Here is a 26,324-nt window from a genome sequence, read left to right as displayed (position 1 = left end):
TGTGCTTGTATTAGTAGCTATGATAGCAGTGGCTATTGCTGGTTATAGCCTGCACATCGCGCGACCAACCGCCGCACGAACGGACCGACAGACAGGAGGGTGTGGGGAGCAAAGCAATATGTTGGGTGGGGACACACGACTTATTATTTGCGCTAGCTCTATTCACACACAACTCGTTGCATACGCGCTGTGTCTGTGGCAGGAGTCACAACGTGGTTCGTGTGGTACGTTGTGTGGCACGCACCGGTTACGGCGGTGGCAGGCAGCGCAAGTTTACCACTAAAATTTGTTTCCGTTGGAACGCGAGTCATGGTTGCGAAGGCGGCGACATAGACAGCTGACAGCTGTTGGGTAGTGTGGTGCGCTAGCGGTGTGGTGCCGCTAGATCGGCGGCTGCCTCCCTCCTTTCTCGATCGATCGCCGGCGCGGTAGTGGAGTGGGTCGGCCTTTTATCGGCGGTGGCTTTGCTGATCTGCCTGGGGCGACTCGAGCTAGAACAGAGTGTGCCAGTGGCAGCGGCGGCAGCAGAGAAGTGCAACTGACGATCGGAGCAGCAGGCGCTGGCTTGTTCCACATCCGGGCTAGCAGCAGCAGTGACGAGCGAGCCGAGGTGAATGCTGTTGTAGTTGCATGTCGTGAATGAGCGAATCGCAGCGGCAGCAGAGCTGAACTGAACTACAGCCACTACTGCTACTACGACTACAGTTAAGTAAGCTAAGCTGACTGAGGAAGGTTGCCCAGCGCTTCAAGTCGGAAGTGCTACAGCGTCAACAGCGAATCGCTGGCTGCGAAGTGCACACCATCGAACGCCACTACAACTAAAGATATAGACCTCAGCTTACTAGCAGCAAGTGACGGTGCAAGCCAGATCTGGTGTTGCAACAACCTAAGGTCGTAGGGCCGTTTGCGACGACGGCCGCCTGCTCGCGCTCCATCGTTTGTGAGGGGTTGAGGAGAGGTTGTGCTGCGGAAAAAAGACGTGCGGACAACTGACAACAACATTCATCGTCCATCATTATTTTGTTCGTGTTCGTGTTCGTTCGTCGTGTTTGTTTGAATAACCGATTCCTTAACAACCATCGCATCTAATTTGCTGCTGCGAGGATCACGACGACTTTCTTTCACGCGACACAATTCGATCGACTGACGTTCTCAACGAAGACACTTCTATCAGCTGAACCACTCGATTAACACCAACCAAAAAGGATGGCCGGAAAAGATAAGGAGGAAAGTGGAGGAGCACTTCGGTTCCTTTACAACTCGGATACTGGAGAAGTGCTCGGCCGAACCGGAGCATCATGGCGTAAGTACTATTGTCCTACAGTTTACGTTCTAACCGATCTAGTTAGAATAAACAACTGCTACATATATATGTATATATATATATATATATATATATATATACGTATATATATATATATATATACATATAGATGTCAGCAATCACCGCTCGATGCTTTCTACGGACTAAGTGCTGCAGTGTGAACTTCCCATATTAACAGCAACGGCGATAGCAGCGGCCGTGCTTGACGAGCAAGGCATAGAACACAGGACGGCTTCGGGTTAGGTTAGGACTATCAGGTGACGGTGGCGGGAGTCGCGCGCCGAATTTTTCTGAGCGCGCGGTCCCAGGGCGCGCGGTCACGCCGTGAGGTGATTTCCAAAGCGTCCCGAAGCGACTCCGAATCCACCGAACGTTATGCCGTCAATGTGATAATGGCTTCCAGTAAGGGTTGAGACTCTCCCTTGTCCACGGTCACTTTAAGGGCATTTTGTCCCAGTGCCTCCGGGAAAGCGATGGGCACATTCCGACGACCTCTTCGACCCCAACTAAGACCCCTCCTTCTACAAACGTCCAAAGCCCAGAAAATGTGATGTAATTGGCAGTTTTTTCATTCTGTCCCGTTAGCCCAATTGAGAGAGGGGTGTTAGGGCCGTCTCCTAAATACTCAATTCGCGCTGCGGCGATAACAATAGTACCGATAGAGGTCATTTGAACAAAGTGGGATTCGCGCCTTCTTTCGCTGCAATTAGCGACTTGTCTGGCTGGCTGGCTGGCTGGGTAAATAAATCACTAGGATGGAGAAAAGCGGCGGCTGTACAACGTTATCAAACTAATGCCTAAAGAGCGTTAGGGTGGCATCATGTTTTTGTGAAGATTTGAGGCGGGTCACATTTTTGTTATATTTTGTTTAGTGGTTCCGACGATTTATGCAGTTTTCGTTTTACAATATTGTCGTGGATATTTCCCATCTGTTGCCTGACTATAGATACATTTATTTATCCGCACTGCTCACACCGAGAGCTGCGTCAGTTGCACTGGCTGCAGCACCGGTAACGATAACCATCGTCTTGCCGTACGAAAGGCTAGTTGCCTGTTTGCCTGCCTGTTTGTTTGCTGACGGTTTTACTTGCTGCCACTGTTTTTTGGCTGCTGTGGTGATAGTGACGTCACGGCTAGTAGCTGTTGCGGCAGTGACTGAGTAGATACCCGCTCCTGCGTCTGGTTGCTTTTAGCTTATTTTCTGGCGGCGGGAGGCTCTCTTTGGCCCCGGCGCGCTGCCTTCTGGAGGCTCAGTGCCATTCTCGTGGCGGACGAAACGGCGCAGCCAGCGCGCCGAACACACAGTCGCCTGCCGCTGGCCACTTTGATGTGAGCCTCCTCTTAGCTATCGCGAGACATTCTAGTCACCATCAGCGGCGTTCGGAGAGCCCTCTAGGTGGCGACGGCGGACAGTGAGTGGACCTACCTTTGGCCGATCGACATACCGGCGCGCGACTGGCCGAGAAGATATAATTTTGTCGGTGCGATATGTGAGTCGAAGGGGAGACAACAAACTGTGATGCGTGCTCTCGTGCGCAGCAGCGACAGCTCAGACCGTTAAGCCGTCAATAGTCACTGACATTTTACCTCTACTACTGCCGTTGGGGCCGTTGTTGCGAAACCACTCAGCAAGGGGCTTCTGTAGCAGCAGCCCGTGAAGGGCAAGGGGGGAGGGGCAGCCAGCCAGCCAGCCAGCGGCCACGCGGCGGGTGGAGTGAGCGCGGATCAACGTACTATACACACACGCACATAGTTTGTGTGGTGCTGCATAGCGCCTCGATGATCCCAAAAATACCCCTTAAAGATTCCGCCCTCGCTTTCTCGAGCGATAGAAAACGACCGAGGAATGTAATTGTCACCGAGAAATCCCCTACATGCAGCATTATTTAGTGGTTTGTCTATTATTCGTTTGCATTGGGCGAGCTGTCATTGGCGAATGTCCTTCGAGTGTCCGCCAAAGGTGACCGACGTCATCAACGTCGAGCGATGGCGGCTACGGCTGCGCCTGCACCGGCAACGGTGTGCCGTGCGTATGGATGCATCTTTCTTGGCCTTCCGCTTACTGCTGCTACCACTGGACCAATTCAGAGGTCCCTTAAACAAAAAAAGCGCCAAATATATGCGTGTATGCGTCTAGAGTACAAATAGGGTCAGTATAGCGGTGCTATTCGAGGCCTATATAACGGCAATACATATGGTGACGTGATGATGTCGACGTTGCCGAAACCACGATACTGCTATCATAGCTCTTGCAGTATGCACTATTCTACGTCAGTTCCGCCCGCCATTATATGTACTATAATAAATACTAAACGTAATAGAGTTACATTGATCGTAGTGGCTGCAGCAGCGGTAGATGTAAACGCTGCAGACGGCGGAGAAGGTGCGGGCAGCATGGCTGTAACAGGAGAAGAACCCGTGCTGAAATAGTGGGTAGCATAACTGCATGCTAAGCTGAAGAGAGATACGTAGTGTTCTCGGTTCGAATCCAACAGTGGACGCACGGCAGCGAGCCGTATGGTGAAATGCGCTGTGGCCATGGTGCTCAATGTGAAACTCGAAACATCTACTTAGCACAAAAAGGAGTAGTGGTGCCCTGCTTCATTGTCTAACGCCTCGTTGTTCGCGCACAGAGCTGTGACTTGGGCTAAAATGATGCCAGCAGAAGCGACTGTCAAAGTCATCGAGCCAGTGTCGGGTGTTACTGAGCCCGCCAGTAAAACAGTCAGCGAGCGACTAGGTCCATATCGACGGCGGGGTGACCCTGTTTCCTTGGTCGCGACTATCTTATCAACACAATAATTACCCTTTTGCTACTAATACAGACACGTACTAGAATTGTTGTGATTATTAAAGATTCCCGATGCTGATACTGCTTCTGACGTTTGTGCTTCTCCTGTTCACGATAAACTGTCGTGGTTGGATAAGGAGAAGAGTATTTCCAGTTATTATATGTATTCACTTTCTAGTAAGCTCTTTAATTGGTTGGTATCAATGGATTTATTTATTACGACCCCCTCCAGCGCTGTTTGCGACCATGCCGTCATCTTTACCCGCGCACGAAAAAGCAGCAAACATAATTTCATAGTTGGCGCATATCCGTGGCAGTTGGCTCGTTCCTTGCTGATTGAAAATCAGCTGCTGATTCGTCGAGGGTGACGATGGACAGAGGCGACTGATTTGTGGCGCTGACTGCGTAATCTGAACGAGTAGCAATGCTGCTCCCTGAATAAGCCGGTTAGCCAGCCGGCCATTGATCAGGGAGTGATGCTGATGATACTGCGAGCGCGTGTTTGCGCCTTCGTATGGCCGTCAACTTTGTACGGTCGTGGTGGAGATACTGTTTTTCCGTCATCAACATCATGACCGTCACCGCGGCTGTCGTAATGTCGATGGTGGCAGCTATTGCTGTTCTGTGTGTCGACAAAAGCTCGTTTCTCAGACCAACTATTTAATTCTGTTTTTTTCGTACACAGTATTTTTCGTTGAATGGATTTTTTTTTTTTTTTTTTTTCGGATTAATAGAACGGGAAAATAACATATCAGTTCGGCGCCAATAACGGCAGCTGCTTTTGTAGAATAGTAATATTAATAGTAGCGTATAACTCATAGTGAGACGCCGAACACTGCCCAAAAACCTATACGCGCGCTAACGTGAATGGTTTCAAAAAGAACGATTTTCTAGACTTTTTTTTTAACCGCCAATGAGCATCGATGACCTTACACATAAACGTGCTTAATCGGATTTAGTCTCCTCTCCACACTATATATATATATATATGAGTAATCTATGCGTGAGTTGATCATTTGTATTCAAAAATTGTACGCTTAGTTTGACGTAGATACGTATTTCAAACTGTGGTACTAAAAATGGTCCGTTTAGGTCTCTATATAGGTATACGGTAAAAGCAAAATTTGCCATACTATGAGTCTGACGTTTTTCCATGTTAATTACTGACCGATGACTCGACCCGTTGTTACACTTGATTTCATAAAGTGATCACGCAGCTTAGAAAACAGTAAGATTCTATTTATGTATGTATAATATATTCTGTGTGTAATGAAACGACAGCTATTGGGTTCGGCTAGACTCCGTGTTTCTTGGATGCGATTTGGTCGATTGAGGCATTTCTCGTGTTCGAATAGGGATGCGGATAGAGGCGCGGAATTAACTGCAGTTTGGTTCTTGACGGAAAAATGGTATTTTTTTCATGGCAAAAGCAGCTGTTGCTGCGGTTTGAGTTTCCGTTTTCAACAATGTTGACAGTAACAAAGTTTAACCGATTTACACTCTACCTGGGGGCCGTCGGTGGCCAGCCGATAGAGACTGCTCCTCAAGGCAGCGGCAGTTAGGAGTGCAGACAGCAAAATACATCGTTTGAGCTCTATCATCTTAAAGTTCATTGTAATTCATACGTGTACGTTACTACGAGGAGAACAGATGCCGACAAAATGGGGACTGTCATTGGCAGCCCGTCCGCCACAACAAAGCATCGATTTCCGATGATAACAACAAACAACACCAATAACGATGTTCTTTTTGGCGACTCCATCGATACATGACAAATCGTCGTTGCAGCGGGCTAAGCATAGTAGCCAAAAGGAGAAAAACTGTGACCGATGTTAACGAAAGACAGTGATTTCCTCCGACTGGCGCTCTCAGCGGCGATAGTAGAGCCAGCAATCATCATAGTCTGCTACTAACAGCAGTGCGAGAAGAGCTAGCTGTGGCAAAATGCACAGACTTCATGGCTTTTAATGCGCGAAGTGGGCTCGTGCTGCTGCTGCTGCTGCCGCCACTACCATTGCCACAGTCTGTTCTTATTCTTTTTTTCGTCATTGTCGTTCCGGTCTTGCTCGCTGGGCAGGACATGGCAGGATGACGGGGTCCCTCGTACCTTAAAGACGCAGCTAGCTTGTGTCTGTAGTAAGTGGAGCTAGACGGGCAACAATACAAAAGGGATATATACAATAGATATACATACAACAGTAGCAGTACATCTGTATTTTGTATTGAAGTGTTAGGTTGAGCTACGGTCGAGCCACTGGCCTTGAATAAGACGTATTCATAATACGCTGAAAAAGATTTTCTAGCATGCTATAAAACGTATAAAATAAGATAGAAAGAAATGTTTATGCTGAGCCTAAGTTTGGTGAGCAGTAATGTCGGCAAGAAATACAGGTGTGCGGTCGGCTGTGACGAAAGAGAGCTTCGATAACAGTCGCTAGTATTCGGTTTAGCTCATACAAGCAGTGGTCCTGCCTACTGCGTACCAGCTTAGTTGTGACAACTGGATAGTCGACAGACCAGTCTTTTTTGGCATTCTGGTTCAACTGGAGATGTTTGGACCAATGGGCGTAGAAAAAGAAGAAGAGTCGGGAGTACGCTACAGATTATCACCGGTAATTGACTGCATTTTCGAAATGGAGGCGACATGCTCCGCTCTTATTTCTGTGGTTTTCTAGTATGGCTCGCGACATGATTGCAATGGGTAAGCCTTACCTATTGATGGTCGTAACTGTTTGTTGCTCTGCATGATCCCTGGGTTTTGTGTACACAAAGCATGGCACGACGACAAAGATGTGTTTGATTTTTGTTTGCTCAAAATGCATATGTCTGCTCCTGCAGGATCAGACATGAACACTTTCGACCAGCTTTTGGCATTGTTTTTTTACGCTGACACACGCCTGCGACTAAAACTTGATGACAGCATTCATTAGAGATGTCGTATTCGGCATAAAATCGTCGGTGCTGCCGTTCCTCGTGTGTCGCCCCGCGTCTCGAACAGGTCGCTGCGTGTTTATGGCCAAAATAGAAATGCAATAACAACGACATAGATTCTAGGCTTGATATGAAGATGGGAAAGTATGAAGAGCGTCAGCTAAAAACAGAGTATGAGGTTTCATCTGCATGTTTCGTGTAGCCAAGAGCCGCAGGTCTCTCAAGATTCGAGTTGCAGGTCACATGGAAAGAGGAGAACCCGCTGCCTGGGGAGCAGTAACACGTTACTTACCACTACTCACTCACTACAAGTCATACGCTGCTATAGCCAGTGCGGCTGGCATTTAGTGGCCGTAATCGTCCGATGGTACTGCTGGAGGTTGCGGGCGGCGAAACCAGCCAACCGAGGCGTGTATATATATATATATATACATTGTCTAGGATACATAAATGTATGTGTGTAAGCGTCTGTGGCTGCTTGTGCTTGTCGTATGCCGTCTCTTGCATGCTCTTGGACGACTGGTCCAATGAAAGCTGTGATATTATTGAGCTCTTCTTGTCTTAGGATGGATCACCTCAACTCGGTTCCCGTGGATGCCTCACCACAAATAACTATATAAGTCTATGAAGCCATAGAGCACCCCCAGCATGGAGCCGAGCGCTCTGTGGCGAGTTACGTAACCACGAAAAGAGCGATTATATCGGTACCAAGACTACTATCATCCTATCATTTCTTATGTTTTGTAGACTAGTTTGCATGGCTTTCTTAAACGTAAAAAATATATTTGACATCGATGAGTTTAAGATGCACTTTTGCATATGGCTGCTGCGACGATAATTCCAACAACAGTGATAGTATTCATTATTATAGGTACGTGTGTTTAGCTTTCAATACGTGAGCCTTATGGGCACAAAATTACGGGCTCTCGCCTAAATGGAAAGGGAAGAACTAATGAAAATAGCCAAAAGAAAAGTGCTTGTTAGTCATAACTCCTTAAAACATTAGAACATTGTTACGACTGCCCAAAAGCAACCGAACTAGTCAAAGTTAATAAAAAATGAAGCTTGCTCTTTTCTGATATCGTCACAGTTATGCTTCCGCAATCGATGCCAAAGGACGGGAGCGTAAGTCGAAAAGACAGATACGATTTTAGAATGAATGACGAAACGTCCGGTACCCTGCCCGCCGGCGTGTTCTGTGCGGTGGGCTTTGGTGAATTGTGGTCGATTTGCTCCAGCCGTGAAGTACCTGAGTCACTGTAGAATGGCTCTGACGGCAGAGTCAGTATACACTACGTCCTAGTACGGACCTGACATCGCTCGATCTGTGCCTTGAACAACGATGCTGCCCGGTCCCGTGTTGACCCACTGGAAACAATTCCTAGTTAGAGCTGTTCAGCGAGCCACCTGAAACCACAAGTTCTCGTTACAACTAGCCGATATTTTGTTCCTGAATGCGGAAGATCTTGGCAGACAGACCGGATTATACACTGACCATCACAAAGACGCAAGGGCTTTGTCGCAAACACCGAGGCACACAAAAAGTCCCTTCCAATGCGCGAATCTGTTATAAAACGACGTCAAACAAAACAAGTAATAGCTAATAGCGCCTAATATGAAGTCGAAGTCGCTCATCTTGCCTCAATGTGTAACAGGATAGGTCTCCCAAATAGCGTGAATTTCTCTAATAGCAGGATTCCAAAACAAATATCAATATAATGAAAATAACCACCTCTTTGCAAAAAATGCAAAACTACGATGCTGCTTAGCTTTTCTTAAAAGCTTTAGAAAAAAACAGATCCTAACGAAAAAAAATTCTATATTCTACTTGTCGAAAAAGGTTAAATACGCAAAAAACATTATAGTGTCATAAGTGACGTCACAATAGTTTAACTACCCATTTTGGCTTCAAGTGACTCGTGCGCCTTCGCTACGTCCCGGCTGTGTGTGTATAAAATACCCACACGCAGAGGAATGACTGAGCGTGCAGGCGATCATGCGATTGACCAAAATGGTTGGCGCTGCTGCTGCTCTTGCCATATTGACCAACAGGTTAACAATCTACAATAACTTAACAAACAATCGTGTAGAGGTTTTGTCAGATCAGAAGACTAGAAGATCAACTATCTGTCCAATACAACAAACAAGCGATAACCGTAACGATTAAGACAAATGACGGGGACAGATGCGCGCAGTAGCTGCATTGTACCAATAAATAAGATTATGTGCTGCAAAAGCTAGGTTACATGTATTTATTGTTGAACACTCCCACTATCGCAGAAGCAATTCAGTAGCTGGATGTGTTCTTTGCTTAACGGCTCCTAAATTTCTCTAGATCTTATTAACGTTTCAAGGCATAAAAATGTCTTTTTTTATACTGTTACTGATACACCATTCAAGCATTATGACCAACATCTACATTCTGAATACCGTGAAGTAAATGTCGCGCTGAAATTTCTCCAGATCTTTAAACCAAAGACAACAAGAATCTCAGCCGCTCGTGTTGCCATTGTGTAAATACGATAATACGATCGATTAGGAACAGTATCGATAAGACTTTCATTTGCATTTAGTAATTACGCTAAAACAATGTGCCGCCGGTTCGAGAAGATTCCTTTGTAGGTTGCTTATAGTATATGTACATGAGGCCAACGTATTTACTCAAGTACGTTGGCCTCATGTACATCCTTTCGCGGCGGACAGTCCGCACCAGACGAATGAATCGACACGTATGCGGTAAATGTGGAACTGCTAGAGGTAGTAGATATATTACTACATGGACATTGTAATGTCACTATTGTAAGTCGTCGCATTTGGGGCTTGTGAGCTGATTTATGACAGCCATAAATATCGATGATACAGGTTCGAGTTTGCTTGCCGGGTTTGATACCGTTGATGCTCTCTTCTTCTTCCGATGATGATGCCTTCTCCTCTCCGGTGTCTGCTAGTTGAACTGCCTTGTATGTATGTCAACTATCACTTAATAAACCGTTCACTCTATGGAAATGGTCACAAGTTGGGTCAGGGAGGAGAAACCGCGGGATTGTCAGTCGTTTCATAGGAGTCACCATACAGTGGCAACAAACAGTCCTATAATCATCGCCATCGTGATTGCAGCAGTCGATCACTGTGGCGTCGTCACATACGACGCAATGGAGGGATGAGGTGCGCGTGTTGGCGTCGGCGTTGAAAAAAAGTAAGCAAGGAGTACTATTACAATAGTTGCTTCTACCCTGTTATCCTCTAACAGTGGAGTTATAGGACATTTCTGAGTTCTCTGACTAAATGCAGCTGTGAGTTTTAGAAAGGCTGGATGGATTTACTTTGTACCTGTTAGACAATATGGCAGTGATTGTACTAATGCTTGCGTATCCTCCAGCCCCTGCCATCGACCCCGTCGGTATAGTTACTTGGGTTTAAAATAATTGTCGTCGCTGATGACCGGCCTTACGCAAACTTCGTCGTAACAAACGATGCACACGCACGAGTGTGCGGCATAGAGATAGTTAAGTGATAAGATGTAAAGGGCAGAAAACCTTTGAAAGGTAGACAGGTGGCAGGTTATGGATTGCAACGCAGGTTCGCCTAAGCTAGTTCCAGCAACAACAATCGTAATAATGACGCTACTTGACTGTGTCGCCGCTGCCGCCGCCGCCGTGACGATTGCCGCTGCTTGCACAGGCGGCTGAAATCATATCTGCAAATGAAGGCTTTATATGACGGGATTAGAAGCTATATTGAAACAGCGTAGCAGTGAAATTCGTAATAAAAATAGATGCAAAAACAGTCTTTGGCACGGGTTGTTGTGACTGAATCGGAGGCGTCCGAGTTCGTCTCCGCATTATGCCTGATACTTTGTCGTTGTCATCGCTATAGAGTGATTCAGTATGATGGAAGACGTTGCGTGCTCAACTTTCTGGGCGCAGCAAAATGATCTGGCATCGCATCGCATCTTCCATTCTTTCCGGCAATATTAATCCGCGCAGGGTTGCCGCCTATCCCAAACACGCACGAGCTGCATATAATGTTGTATGTCGATGATGGAATCATGTTTACCAGATTGTCCATCACTATCGTTGACTTCGCTATTTGCTTTTGCGACACTTGCGCCCCGCATGGCTCGGGTCCATTGCTAATGTAGGCAAAACGGCATATACTAAACAAGATGTGACTAACGTGAAGTAATCGGAAGAGATTCCGTCACATTAAGTTAAGCAGCAATCAAACTATGTGAGCATTACTGACTTTGGCAAGGCAACTCACCGGCATCGCCCATGACATCGGCCCAGCCCTACAAATGACCCTAACAGCACTCTTTTAGGACCTCGTAACGATGGCCATTACTGCTGCTACCAATGCTGATGATGAGGACCGGACAGTACTTCTCCCTTGTTTGTTTCCATTGGCAGCGGCTCTTGTATGCTGGCATTCGTTTCAGCTGCTCTTGCTGATTTGTGTTTGTCAGTTTCTGTTCATGAGGCTGTTGTGACTACAAAAGCCCCTGCCTCATGTATTCAGCTCAATTATGTCTGCTGTGGCACTATTGGGTCGCCATGTTGTTTAAGCCGTACAAAATCTATTAGGGATAGCACCCTTAACTGTACGTCTCCCTTGCCATGCATTGAAGCCTTTTTGAAGAATAAGGACCTCACCTTTTCAGTGTTACCACTATTTTTGCACTGTAGACGAAGGCTGTAAAAAAAGAGAAAGCAAGAAGACGATTCAGGGCGCCTTATGTAGACCTTCTGGTCATCGATGACCGCCGTCGTCGATGACAGTGAAGAGCTGAGTCTTGTAAAGGGAGCCTTCGGGGGCTGTTGGCTCTTGGGTCTTGCTGCAGGGTCGCCGGTTAGGCATAGTTTACTTGCCTGTAACGGCATCACTGTCGTCCTATAGTCTACTTCCAGTTGATTCATAGTGCCTCTGCTGTCAGAATCGCGGCAGCGGACCTCTATGATAAAAGAACTCGGCGAACAGAACGCGTTGATCTTCTTTGACGGCAGCGGTAGTCAAGCAGGAGAACCGACACGAATAATGCTGTAGTAACGGGCTGAACTCGATGCCCAAGTGTACTGGGGCCAGCGATATATTGAAATAGCGGCCATAGGTTTCTGTATGTATTTGTTCATGTCCACACCTCAGGAGCAGCGCACAGAGACATTTGTTGGATGGCTGTTGTTATTAGTTGGATTGGTGGATGCGCCTCGACCTAGTGACAACCGCTACCTGCCGAGCTATGATAGAGCAAAGCTCGAATGGAAGACATGTATCTTTATTGGCAGGGCAAGAGCCGCACTTAATATTGGAAGATTAATCCACGAATTCAGGTAAGGGCAGGTAGGAGCCCATGAAAAACGCATGCTTGAGTAAGCAGTAAAAAGATTTCAAAACGAAGCAGTACTGGCTTTAGCGAGTTATGGTCAAAAAATGACTGGTCATTTGGCTCCATATTCATGGCCCACGCTTATAGTTGTTGATATCCGTTTCGTTTGCGACTTAGTGCGCGAACGCCAGTGGGCAAATGGAAGAGGCGTTAGGAAAGACCGGTGGATCAGAGTAGGCATAAAGTGATTCACTACGGATAGCAGCGTTGTCCTAGCAGAGTGCGAACAGTAACGACGCTGGGGCGGCCGAGGTAATCGAATGGAGCAGTTGCGTATATCGAAACAAGTTCGGGTGGCCACATTTAGTGGCAGCCTAAGTAGGATCGACGGCCTGCGTTCGAGATTACCAAACTCATTTCACTTCCTCTTTTTCTTTTGCTTCTGTTGGAGAATCTGCTAATGTGCCATGTTCTCATTGTTACTACAGTCTTACTTAGTTTTACTTGCAGACTATATGGCCTTAATAATATTCAGCAAACATAATGGGTATAAACTGCAACAGTATCTGATTATGCTATCAAGGCTTCGCGTAAATTAGCATCAAGATACTGGTTTGATAAAAAAGAAAGTATTTATAGAACAACGCAGATACGCGTAATGTTTGCAGCTTATACTTTCATTAATCGTAAAGCTTGCACGCTTCTGTAAATCGAGTTCCATCTGGGTTATACTGGCATTTAATACGACTTGGTAAAAATTCTTCTGGTCAAAACGAGTTGTATCGCCATATCCTATACCGTTTTTCCGTTTCACTTTAGTAAACGGTATTCCTTTTCGCATCGAACTGTTTCGTGAACAAAACGAAAGCGACGAGTCTGTCGAGGCGGTCAGGGGTGCGTCATCGATATCAGACGACGTCACGTAAGTCAGTCAGTCACCCTTCCTCTAACCGTCATATTCATCGCTGCCGGTATAAAGGGGGTAAGCTGGAATAACGAGGTTTAGGAAGACACTCCAACGGCTAAATGGGGGAAGATCTGTGTGGTGATCGCTGACAACAGTAGACAAGAGTAGCATCAGAACAACAGTGTAGAGAAGGCTGAAATAAAAAAATGAAATGACCTGCAAAGCTACAAAAGGGCACGCCGTCTTTCAAGGAGTACAGAATTCGAGTAAAGCAAACTAATGGGGTTAGCGTTATGAGGTGAGCCGAATCACGCCCCTCAGTAGGTTAGTTAGTTAAAAAAAAAATGAACGCCAGTTATTTGTCGATTTTCTTTTTTACTACATGAAGAAGTAAAAGATTTTCGGGGCGGGCTCAGCGAAGCTGGTAGAGGCAAGGCAATAAAAGTGGACCAAAAAGCTTTTTCGGTGCTTTTTACTAAAGCTTGGGACTCGATGTGTCATTACTGCGTCACCAAATACCAGCGAGACAAGTGTTCAAATAAACTGCTACCTACCAACTGAAGATTGTTAAACGGGTACAGTTGGATGAACGCAGCAGTGGAGGGCTTTATTCTGCACGTGCCTTCACATAAACTAATCGGGTATACATTATTAATATTTTGATAGTTATAGGCTGTATCAAGCTTAGCATTTGTCAGGTCGCTCGCTGAACTAATAGGTGCGTGTAGCAGCGATCTGAACATGTTAAGGTATTACATCGTTTGGATGGCAAAGTTAGGCCACGTCGATATGTATAAGGCATATAAAATAACCGTACTAATAAATAAAAGTAGTTATTTTACATTGAATGCGTAAGAAACTCTCTGTAGTATAATCTCAGCTAATGGATTATTTGATCATTATTAATACACAACCTGTAAAACGCCAATGTTAAGCCACAAGGAGTACGTGTTTTATATGTATTCGTGCAGAGGAGAATGGGGCATTCGGGCCAAAAGTTGTATTGATACTACAAAAGAGAAGAAGTATGCTAATACATCTATCGAAGGTTCTTCCATTATTTGCCGTACGTAGACAAACATAAATTCAATCCTTTTTCAAGAAAATATTAATTGAAGACAATGACGGCGACAATTAATTGGAAACAACGACGCTTTATAACTATTTGTTGCAAAGTTAAACAAGTAGTGCTTATGACTCGTCTACATTTACAAGCTACATTTTGCCTGGAATGTGATGGCTCATATAGACCTTACGATAAGTATGTGATTTATTTCAACTACCGTAATTCCCAGGTAAATGCGGCTTAAATCTGTACGCAAGGAGCCGCTTAAGACCGAATGAATCGCAGCTCGCCAGAAGCAATTTGTTATTTGCATGCATTTTACTGGCAACAACAGCAGGGCCTACCCCGGATGACAAGCTATGCCAGATTGACAAGGAAACCCGATGTTGATTACGAACGCGGTTAGAACAGCGACCCACTCGTCGAATGCATGTGGACGCATTGGAAGGAGGTCTGCTTTCGTGGTTTACCTGCTCACGGACGTCATGGACTCTCCGCCACTAGTCCCCCTACTATGTCCGACCTGAAATGGACTCGTCGAGTAGAACCCATTTCTTAAGTCCATGGTCGGCCTTCCCTCCAACTTTTGAAGCTAGCGTGATGGAAGAGTTGGCAGTGCCATAGTTTGGAGCGGTCATAGGCTAAAGGGCGTTCGAAGCGATCGCAACGACGTGTACGGGGTTTACAGCGGAGCTGTTTGATATTCCCAAATGAAGTGGTACCACCATCTGAGTACTACTCTCACAAAAGGCGTCAGGAAAGTTTCCTTGTCTTAACCCAAGAGACTTTCTGATGGACCGATTGGAACTACCATACGTCTTAGGGGTTTTCTGAGGGACATCATAGGCGAGTGACGATTTCATCAACTACGTATCCAGGTCTGTGTCGGCTAATAAAAAGTCGTGACTCCTGTGAATATTGGAGCTACAGAAGTGCCGAACAGAAGTAGATTCGAGTCTGAGTAGTGGCAGGCGTGAGACGGCGGAGAGGCCCAATAAGCGTTTAGCAACTGCCGCAGATACTTAAATTGCATGAAGCAGGTTCGTTTTAAAAAATCGATGCCCAGAACCTTGCTCCTGTCAGTGTAAGTTGTATAAACTGCGCCGTCCATGACCCACTTGTGCTATAGATCAAAATTTTAGGCCGAAAAGTACTCACTGGATTTTGGACAGAAGTAAACGCAGTTTGTCCGCACTTGATCCTAGGTTACGTTCAGTGGAAATTACAAGGCCCTCAAAGCGTTTGTACTTGTACTATATCCGCCGGACGACGGTTCTAGGGGGTGGTTGACATTGCGGGTCGGCGGGGCTGTTTCTTATAGTCAGACACCTTCCAGAGATTTTAAGCAAGATTTCAATTTATAAAGAACCACTTTAAACTACCCGGGCACCAAATTGCAGCTGAACAGGGTCTTTAGCTGTTCCAAGGTGGGTTTGTATGCGTCCCGGTGTAGTTGTAAGCACGGATGTTCAAGACCAGTATTATGCGCTGCTAGCTTACAGCATTACTTTACAAGGCCAAGGAATCGAACCACTTTAGGTCAGCATAGCGAGCTTAAAATAGGGCTGACAACAAAACTAAAGCCCTCTTGCACCCGTCAATGGTAACGAGCCTTCTCAGGCTCGTTGTCATCGATGGGTTGGAGGTTTTCGAGGGGGTTGACATCAAAGCAACGCAATAGCTTTATAAGGGTATTCACGGACTTAATTCTTTAAGCAGTTAGATAGATTCACTGATGGCGCTGTGTAGCACACGATCCCGGCCGGCGATTTACCGCCAGTTTACTCCCACCTGCGAAGAGATAGCTCATAGATGACGAGGTTTAAGCTGTACTGGTGGACGACAGCGTTACTATGATACACGAAATGGGGCTTGTTTACGTCGACGATGTCAGTCTAGTTATCTGATCTCGACACTCACATGACACACCTGCAAGAAGACTTATTGCTATTGACTCCGTCTGCCTGAGGGTAAAAGCAAATAAATACATTTTCATAACCCAAGAGACAGTATATCTAGGCTATAACAGCATAGTTGCCGGAGTTTCTCTGAAATCCGAAGAAAGTTTGAAAGATTAGGAAGTTAGTTTCCCGAGCCTACCTTTTAGTGATTAACACGTTAATACGGGACTTTCACCAGATCGTAAACCCGCTGTACGTTATCACCAACACGAAGAACTTCGAAAGCTAACCCGTATGTAATCGTATCGGCTATTGCAATCTTAGGTTACAGACGAGCACAGTTTCGACATGATCTGAAAGCGAGGTTACAGATGGGCCCCAGCAGAATCAAGCTAATATGTAGCATAGGCCGCTGAGAAATTTCAAGTATGCTTGTATGGGTGATACGTCGCGAAAAAGGCATTTGAACCTCTAAGAGGCATGGAAGGGCCTTCGGCTTGGAACTCGGATCTTACAGGAGTATAACTTCGAAGTTGTCCACAGCAATGGTTCCGCCAACGTCATGTGGACGCTTTTTCAGGCCTGACCCTGCCGGTGGTACAAAGCGGCACCCTTAAGGTGGACAAAATTCGAAGGGCGTTGAGGGAAACCCTTGCCAACGTTTAGTATTTAGTTACTACTAGGGTCCAAATATGGTTTAATATAAATGATGATTATATTTTATTTGGAAACTTACATTGCGTTTAGTTCAATATAGTCATTAATGAAGTTATAGAGGTGCTATTTAGATTACTTGTTTGAGCCTACTGCAACTTACGATCGGGTATCGACGAATAAAATTGCTATGACAAGTGACAAATCGTTACTTTAATTTAAAATTAAAGCAGATTGATAAACTAATATCCAGAATGCAGGTCTCTAATGACGACAACCTATTTATTTTCTATAAGAAAATGTCGTATATTGTTATGAGTAAATTTCTACAACCACAAACTTAAGAAGTAGCATGTTAGCTGAGTGTGGATGAGAAGTGTACAAAGAACATGCATGTAGATTGTACCTAATGATTACAAGCGACTTTAAGAGATGAGAGACAACACATATGATCGACTACAACGTCTGTACGCTAAAGTGACCAATAAAGCAGTGCTTAAAGCATTTATTCACAGGTTCATCATTTTCATGCACACGGGTTTAGCAAGGGCTCGCTAATCAGCAAGCCGAGTCTAATGATACATGCCGTTTGTCGTTTGAAATTGTAGTAAAAATCACAATTTTCTACATCATCTTCTTCATCTGCTTGGCGGCATTCTGGACGGTTATGCTGGTCATCTTCTATCAGACACTCGATGCCTTCCAGCCAAAGTGGACCCTGGACGCTAGTCTCATTGGCACTGTACCGGGATTAGGCTTCAGGCCACGCCCACCGCTGTCTAACATCGACTCAACACTCATCTATTTCAAGGTATCTAAGCCGTTAGTGTATATGTTATATTATAGCGCTCTTTGTTATGTGGAAAGACGCCAGGGCGCGTATCTATATGGTGGTTTTCATACCAACCGTGGGAACCCATGAAGCGAACTACAGCGGTCCATAGATCCTGTCTCGCGAAGAATATTCATACCGGTAAACCGTTGCCCTTACTCAGGAAGCAGTTGGATTCCTTTTGCTCAGCTAATAGTTTCTTTATCGCCTTCCGGTGACAGTTATTTCATTTTCTTTTCCTGATCATATTACCACATCTATGGCACATCCTCCTGAAGCCGTCATTTTCAGATATATTCTGATTTCAATTGGCTCTGAACTACATGCCCTTGCGAGCGATTCAGATTTTCTGGCCTTCTACAGCGATTCTGAACAGATACAGTTGTCTAGTTCAGTATCATTACTTACTCGTTGTTGTGTTTGTATTTTTGCTTACACGATATATTACTTGGGTGGGGGGTACGTAACCAAATCATTGCAAAGCTAGTTCCTGCAGATATGACGAACGGAGATGGTAGACTACCAAAGAAGGGGAGGCGAGAATTTATAGAGCTGAATTGGTGATGTCATCGAGAACTAAACACGTCAATGACTACGTCTAAGCGCAGCTGCACTCGTTGGGCTCAATGTTTCTCGGAAACAGCTTAGTCTTTTGCTTCTTGTCTTCGTATGCCCCGTTGCCTACGGTTATTCCACAGTGAAAAGAGTGTTCGACTACGAATTACAATGCTACCCTGCATGTAGTTACAGAAACAGACAGCGCATGACGTCGTGTCAGGGGGTTAGAAATTTAGTGGCTACTATCCTCTTTTACACTTTTTCAAACAATAGGACTGCAGGACTATAACGTGCAGGAGAAAGCAATGCCAGCACTAGCAGTAGAGCGACGAGTGCGCGGCTGAGGTGAAAGCGTTGCACACGATATAGGTGGATTAAATACCCCAGCACCCAAGTAACATTACGTATCAACACAACCAAATAAGCGTTCCACAAGTTCCGCTTCTGCTGTCCTAACTTAGGCAGCAATACTGCTAATGTAAGCATGCAAAGTTCGTAACAGTGTGTTAATCAATAAATCATAACTAACAATTTCTTATTAACTGCTTGAAGTTAAAACGGGGTCCAAGGATTGATAGGAATCGAGTAACAATAGTCTTTGAATAAAAATTCTTTCTAACTAGCCTTTATAACCATAGAAGGTGCCTTTCATTATGCGCTCTGTTTACCGGCAAAAACAATTATAGTAACTATTTCCCATCGAGGTAACGGCTCATGGAACTCGTTTGCTGCGTGCCGAGTAGTCACGATACTGTGTATTGCGATATAGGACAGTTTACAAGGTGCATCTATCAGCTGAGGCCTTTAGGAAAATTGGGCGAGCCAGCTGAAAATTTCGAAACTTCGATTGGTTGTTTAAGGTCTAACTATAATACCTATAGCTCCGCATTTTGGTTATTTTCTGTGGCAGGCGGGAGGAAGCGACAGAGATTCATACAAGCACTGGGTGAAGGACCTCGATGATTTTATTGAGAAGTATCGCGATGCAGGCAACACCGGGGAGCACCTTACTTCTGAATGCGGTGTAGGAAGACCCGCGGGCGATGGCAAGGCCTGCATCATCAAGGTTGATGATATCTACAAGACGAATTCAAATTGCTCTACCCAGGAGGACTATGGGTAAGTTAAAAGCTGCTATGAATATTAGAAGAACTTTAGCTTTAAAGTGAATGAGCAGCTATCCAGTTCAAAAAGTCACTGGATGTTTCATATTTGTTTTCGTGAATCGTTTCAGCTACAAATATGGAACACCCTGCGTCGCTCTGAAAATCAACAAGATCTACGGCTGGAAGCCCTCGCCATTCTTGAACAAGGTCTTTCCTCCAGGGTTTCCCGATGGCCTAAAAGAAAATTACGAACACGGTCGCGTGTACATCTCTTGCGAGGGCGAAGTACGTTAACGACAATGTTATTCTTTCGTTGCATGTTTTATTCTGTTGCATTGAAGGTCATTTGATATTCAAAACAGGGTTCTATGACAATATGCGGATGACTGTGGTACGCAATGTGTTTGCAATGACTTGTCGAAACGCTTTCAGCAACTTTGTTATGTATAATCATGCCTAAAGGGGCAAAGCATAACTAAAGGCTGAATGAATGAAGCAATGCTTTGAGGGACAAAGACGTTAGATATAATAAGTGCTGACCCCTCCGCTAATGGTTGACGCAGTTCTCGCTCTAATCGAGAACGCTTTGTCTAAGTGATGGAGCTGTCCAGTGCAGGTATCCGATCATGGCCATTGGACACTGAGTTACTACTATTGCCTGCCTCTACTTCTTACCTTTTGTGGGACTGTTTCTGCTCTATCATCAGAACCGTCGCACTGTTTGCTCATGTCTATCTTTCGTCCGCTAATATACGCTTCGTCCGTCTACAAGTGCATCTAATGTATTGGCGGTTGATAAACAGCGCGCATCACTTATAGTGGCTCCTTGATGCTTCGTATTTATATCCCTACGAGGCACAGCCGTTGTGTTCTCTGTTGAGGCTTCCGATCGCTATACACAGTCCTTTTGGTGACAGAGAGAACCAAGCCACAATTGAAGCCGAGCTTCTCGTGCGTCGACGACGTGATGAGTCGTCCAGTCTCTAGTTAAGCTGATCATCTGGGATGCTATGGTAATACGCACTTGCTCTGTTGATTCTGTTCAGTCCGGTCACTCGGGATCTGTTCGCCTTCGAACGGGCCATTGCTTCTGCTGCTGCTGTTTGAGCGAATGTGGTCAGCGAGAGGCATGTGACGGAGGAGCAGCATGCCCAGTTATACTGCGTGGCCATTCAATGCTGACCCGGTGGCCCCAGATGCGAAAGCATTATTTACTATCTTAGGAAGGATAGTTACGATTGCTGTTGTAGTTGGAATACTGCTTCACTACTTTTGTTTGACGCTAGTTGACTCCATTTGACCGAATGATACGAACGATCAGAGATAGCAATGTAAGTGTTCGCTGGTTAGTCCCGTGCGTGTTGATCTGAAACAATTACCTGTGTTCGGCACTGTTTTTTGATAACTTTTTCACGCCTCCTAATTCTTCTGCTATTGGGTATACCAAAACACTTATTAATTTGGGCGTCACAAGCTTAATCAGAACACTATTTGAGGCTTGCTTATAAGAACAGTGGCAACGTTCTCAATACTTTTTAAACAGGAGCGTTCTTTTTCTGTCGCCCCCTTAGTATTTCGTATCCTACAATACAAATATTCTACTGTTTATAGGATTGAGTAGCTGACTGCTAATATCATATATATTCATCGTATGGTAATTCATTTGAAATACATGCATGTATATATCTATTTATTGATCATAATGGCGCTTGCCTGGCGACGCGTCTGCTCAGTCTAGCTGTGATTCGCCCGTTTGTTGTTCCTGTCGTTTTGAGTGGTCAGTGCAGTGCGATCGAACGCTGCCGCGCCGCTTGTACCCATTCTGTTAGAGGAGCGAGAGACTGTTATGACTTGGTCACCTTGGATGCAACAAGAGTAATGACCTAGGCTGCCGTCCTTACTTAGCCGGTTGCGTCCACGCTAGATCTTAGTTACGGCAGAAGCAGCTACGGCAGTAGGGGCCGGTTCACTGGAGGTCGGTGACGCCAGTGTCCTAAGCTCAAGTTCTGGCGACGACTGACGCTTTTGTGGAATACCGTGGCGCGATATAACGATGCCGTTTTAACGGCTCCCGTTTCGACCCCCTTGTGTATGCCGTCCCTGGCGTTATTACTGTTGCCACTGTTGTTGGCGTTGTTCCTGAGTTGAGCCCTTTCGTATAAGGAACTTTTTCCACAATGGCGGCGACAGCAAGCATACATATGAAATCAGGAATAAAAAGGAAACGTAGCAAAGCGCTCTAAAAAGCGTCAGCTTCGCTATGTTTGCCAAGTCTATGTTGGATTCAACTTAGGTATGCTTGCGATTTTGCGGCGACAGTATGGCATATTTGCTTTACTTCGAAATTCTATTTCGCGATGTTCGTTGTATGTCCTATGACACTTCCTTTTGGTGGCTGGTCGTCTGCTGCGGTGCCCTTTCTCTCTAAACCCGCAGCTATATCACTGTCTGAACGCTTACGGAAGGTGGTCCCTTTCGTTGGTTGCAGCTCCTGCTTGGTTAACCGGTCGGCTGTTTCGCTGGTTAAGCAATGACGGCTATCCCATAGCCACAACGTCTGCTTTTATGAATATTGCGCTGTTTCTGCAATAGGTCTAACTTCCGTCCCTCCTTGCTTGTCCGTTTTTCTACCCGCCCTTTCTGACTAGTTGATGCCGATCCCAGTAGCTTTGTATTTCTGACTGCGTTATGGCGCAGTGCTTTCTGGTAGCGCCCGTCGCTGGCAGAAGGCGCTGCACATGATTCGCAATATAGCAATTATAGTTCGAACGCTGTCTTAGATTGGTTTGTTTTTTCGCTCACCGGCACGCTCGTTCAACGCTCGACGGCGGCAGACTGTTCCCCGACTCTCTGGCAGGAATAAGGCTATATGTGTGCGGGTGACTCTAGCTACTTCTGTCCGAGTTGCGCTAATGACGGTTTCTGCCAGGGCCATCAGTAAAGTAATGGCTGTAGTAACAGCTGAAAGGAGGACACAGGAAGGTGGTGCTGCTATAGTATTAGCAGCATTATTGTAACGACGTTCTGTGCCTTTACGTTTCTTCTCCTCGAGTTAACATCACCACTGATGACCTCGGTGTCCCTTTGCCCCATTGCCAGCATTTATTCGTTTAGCGGGGCCAAATCAGCGTTCATCCAACGTTCGCTCAACGGCCATTCGCCGCATAAACATCTGGGAGCAGTCCTACAGTGTGCCAAATACTTAAACAAGTATTTGGCACATCTTCTGCCCTTAATGAGTGAATGACATATATCTAATGCATCTATGCAGCTGACCGAGGTCTTATAAAACAATGACAAGCAGATTTTATTTGTTCAGATTCCAGCTTTTCACAGCCGTTGCTTGACGCTATAAAAGGCCGTGGCATTTCCCGACTTGCCTCTCTGTCGTTGCGAGAACCAGATAAGAGGTCTGAGACAGTCTTGATCCCAGACCATATCGACGACGTTTCAACCATTTATTGATATGAAGTTAAAATTATACACCTTTAGTACAGTATCGCAGACATTTGCTAAATTTTGTAGTCTGTTGTATTTTTCTTTTAAGTTAACTTTTTGTCACAACATATTCGAGCAAGTGGGCATCTACGGCGAAGCCAGGAAGTGGAAGGAGGAAGAACTAGCAGGTTGCAATCATCAGTTAGAGATACTATCAGAGACAGCCTTCAGTTTGAAGGCTTTACACGCTTTCGTGGAAGTTATCATCATTATCATCAATACAGATGTCGTAGAATGTGACAAAACGATAAGCTACTATTAGCGCTCACACAGACAATGAAACAAGTAGAAAAAAATTCGTGTTAATTGGCTGAAGGCCGCCGCCGTTTATGACCGTACACGGCGCTTTACACAGCGGGCATAATAGAGTAAGCACAAGTCGGTCTACTGCCTGTTCACTTTGTACGCAATTGGTCCCATTTTTCTAAACGGATACATCATAGCAATTTCGAGGATAAGCAAATCGAGGATAAGCAAATAAGTTACCGAACTTATGAGCTATTTCACATCGATCAAATGATGAGAAACAGGGCATTACTCTTTCATTAGAAGATAGGTCTGGAACCAATCAGATTGAAGCTACAGTTCGCTTACTACCGCGAATCGACCTGTACACGTATACAACAATTTCTATGATGACTATGCTACTGGTAGCGATGTATTTCGCTGAAACAAACCGGCGTCGTTTTGCTAAACCTGCACAACATCTCTTCGTTGTTATATAGTCGGCTCGATGTAAAGGTCCGAAGTAAGAAGTCAGTGAGGTTTGTATCCAAAGTTTCATCTTTTGCTTGCGCAGTAATAATTGTTGTTGAGCCAGTTAGCTCAGAAAATGAACTACACGCATTGACTGTTATCTTTCCAAGGATGAATTTTGACGTTTATCAATACGTGGCGTCGGAACGGGCCGTAGGTACGGCTCCTACATCTGCCCGTAGGGGTATATCATAATTCGTTTGGCAATTGCAGAGTAGGTAATCGAATGGGCGAACGAAATTATTCGCGTGATGGGTTGGCCATAATTCGAGTTTAGATTTCATATACTAGTATAGGCCAATCCCGTTGGGCTCCGGGCTTCGCTCTGTTAACTAATAGGAATGTTTTACCGCTTCATTTTACTTTAGGTCCACTTTGACAAACTAACATAACCTGGCGGGATTCCTTTAGTTCCTGCCAAGTGCCTATAGCAATAGAATTTTCTTTTAACTAGATACATTTATCTATGAAAATAGTGTCAAGTCAACAGTGTAGCAGATGTTATACATAACAGTTTTACAAAACATATGTCGTGATAGCTTGAAGAAACATAATTTGTATATTTGTTTACAACTAGGCTTTATAGGAAAAACGTTTGCTGGAGTATAGCTACAAAAGCCACTGCAAGAGGGCTAATAGCGTGAATCACACGGGCTAGAAACCTCTACAAGCACCACAGAAGCCTAACCATATGTATTAGGTCGCTAGTAGTAGCAGTGGAAGCAGAGAAGCAGTAGGGGCATGAAACGTGCAGGTCAGTCAACCGGCCACCCTTTCATGCCTCAGTACTGGTTGCCTGATCATCGCGCTCTCACTACGTGTGGTCGCGTCATGCAATGATGGCCAGGTTAGTGAGTGCGGCGTCGCACTAGTAGCTTCAGGAACTTACGTTTGTTGGTGATTGATTCATTGCAGAACGCAGCCGACCAAGAGAACATGGGCCCGGTCTCCTTTCACCCAAATCCGTACATCGATGACTTCCACTTCCCGTACACGAACGTGCCGGGCTACATGCCTCCATTCGTATTCGCGCAGTTCATCAAGCCCGAGCGGGGCGTCCTCATCAACGTCGAATGCAAGGCCTGGGCTGCCAATATCGTCCATGACCGACAAGAAAGGATTGGTTCCGTGCACTTCGAGCTGATGATCGATTAAGCACCCTCGGTTCTTCGGGCCATCTCCGTCTCCATGTTCGCCAAAATCAATGGTGGCAGCGAGTATGGCCCTCTGGGGAAAAAGGACCCCACCTCACCCATACAGTTGGTCAGTCGCCCTCGACTCTACGACGATCTACTACAGTAACGGCGAAGAACACCATTAGACTTCATTAAGACATCATAGACAATTTGGCTACATTGTCAGAGAGACCAACTACTTATCAAGTGGCACTGCGCTATCACATCCTGCGGCCTCCATCGCGCGCACCGCTGTGCGCAGCAAACTATCACGGGCACCACGACAGCCGGCCGGCCGGCCGGCCGGCCAGCCAGCCAGCCATCCAGCCTTCTGCAGGTGGTGGGGAAGGGGCCTAGCTGGTAAAGGTTGGCGCACCTGTGCACCGGCGCCTTTCTTCTCCAGGGAAATAATAACAATAGGCCAGATATAGGAAATAAAGGAGGCGGTAGCGATAATAGGGCAGAGCTTAAAATAAGCCCCGATGTCTCACTATTCACAAATCAATTACCACTAGCCGATTAGATTTACACGCCATGGAGCAATCATCTAATAAGAAACAAATGGTACAATAGATACAATTGACTCGGATATAGTCGAGAAAATTCACCGTTCCTAGCAGTATAGAGAGAATGGCCTAAGGTTGCTCACAATTGAAACAGTCCCCTGAACATTAGTATACAGTAACTAGTCTCATAGCTATCACGTACATTTATACAGGAAAAAGACTTTTATGCCAAACACACGCATACAACACGGATCATTACGGCCACGAGTACAGTTTACCTATACCATGAACAACGACAGCGACCACGATGGTAATAGTTTTATAGCAACTATATGAAGCACTTTGTAATTGTGATTAAATGCGCTGCGGGTTTAACGCCAGAGGGGTCGGAAAGACGTCTGTGTCCCTTATATTTCATTGTGTTTTTATTGGATACCTCTCATCTGTGGCTCGTAGACTATCTTGCAAAACGATCCTTGCTTAATAAACGTAACGAGGAAAAAAATAATACTTAACAACTGTATGGATGTGGATTTCACAACAATTTGGTACGATGGTCATTGTCATCATCGTCCTCCATGATGATTAACGTCAGATCGCTGTTAGTCCGTATTCTGGTCCATTCGCCTATCTCATTGATTGACTCACTGTTGCTAGCGTTGAGTGATTGATTGGTAATAGACGTGCTGGGTTCACACTGCGTCGGTGCGCCTCGCCCAGCATCTGGAAGCTGCAACAATACCATCCGACCATCTGGCGTTCCACCCTCGCAGCGATCAATATAGGGGAAGAAACGTGCCTCTGCGTAAAAGCCCTTGTGGTCGAAGTAGTGTCATTAACGCCGCGTTAATGACGCCGACTGACGAAAGTAAAACATGAGCGGTTACAATTACGGCAGCAAATGCTGTGAGCGCTAACGTAGAAAAACAAATTAGGTAAGTCAGGACAGTCGACGGCCACTATTCTTATCAAGTTTGAGACTTTCTATCGCAAGTC

General features: G+C 45.5%; 1 protein-coding gene and 1 long non-coding RNA gene across 3 annotated transcripts in view; one reads left to right on the top strand and one right to left on the bottom strand.

Annotated features, from left to right (window-relative positions):
* The window catches only part of LOC111260148 (uncharacterized), a 13,963-nt gene extending 5,842 nt beyond the window's left edge, over nucleotides 1-8,121 (bottom strand). The window contains exon 1 of the long non-coding RNA XR_015310913.1: nucleotides 6,828-8,121. This is a non-coding gene — a long non-coding RNA (uncharacterized LOC111260148). The remainder of the gene's footprint in view (nucleotides 1-6,827) is intronic.
* Nucleotides 1-26,324, top strand: part of LOC111260145 (sodium/potassium-transporting ATPase subunit beta-2) — a gene marked incomplete at its 5' end in the record, with an annotated part of 32,005 nt that continues 5,681 nt past the window's right edge. For both annotated transcript variants that reach the window (XM_022832679.2, XM_022832678.2), the window contains 5 exon segments: nucleotides 1-1,303; nucleotides 17,506-17,708; nucleotides 19,198-19,406; nucleotides 19,522-19,678; nucleotides 24,563-24,910. In XM_022832679.2, the coding sequence (XP_022688414.1) occupies nucleotides 1,207-1,303; nucleotides 17,506-17,708; nucleotides 19,198-19,406; nucleotides 19,522-19,678; nucleotides 24,563-24,802 (906 nt within the window). In that variant the 3' untranslated portion in view covers nucleotides 24,803-24,910.

This window comes from Varroa jacobsoni, unplaced genomic scaffold (genome assembly GCF_002532875.2).
Source record: "Varroa jacobsoni isolate VJ856 unplaced genomic scaffold, vjacob_1.0 scaffold_404, whole genome shotgun sequence".
Classification (NCBI taxonomy): Eukaryota; Metazoa; Arthropoda; class Arachnida; order Mesostigmata; family Varroidae; genus Varroa; species Varroa jacobsoni.
The sequence above is the reverse complement of the archived record's forward strand: the minus strand, read 5'-3'. Positions and strand labels throughout refer to the sequence as shown.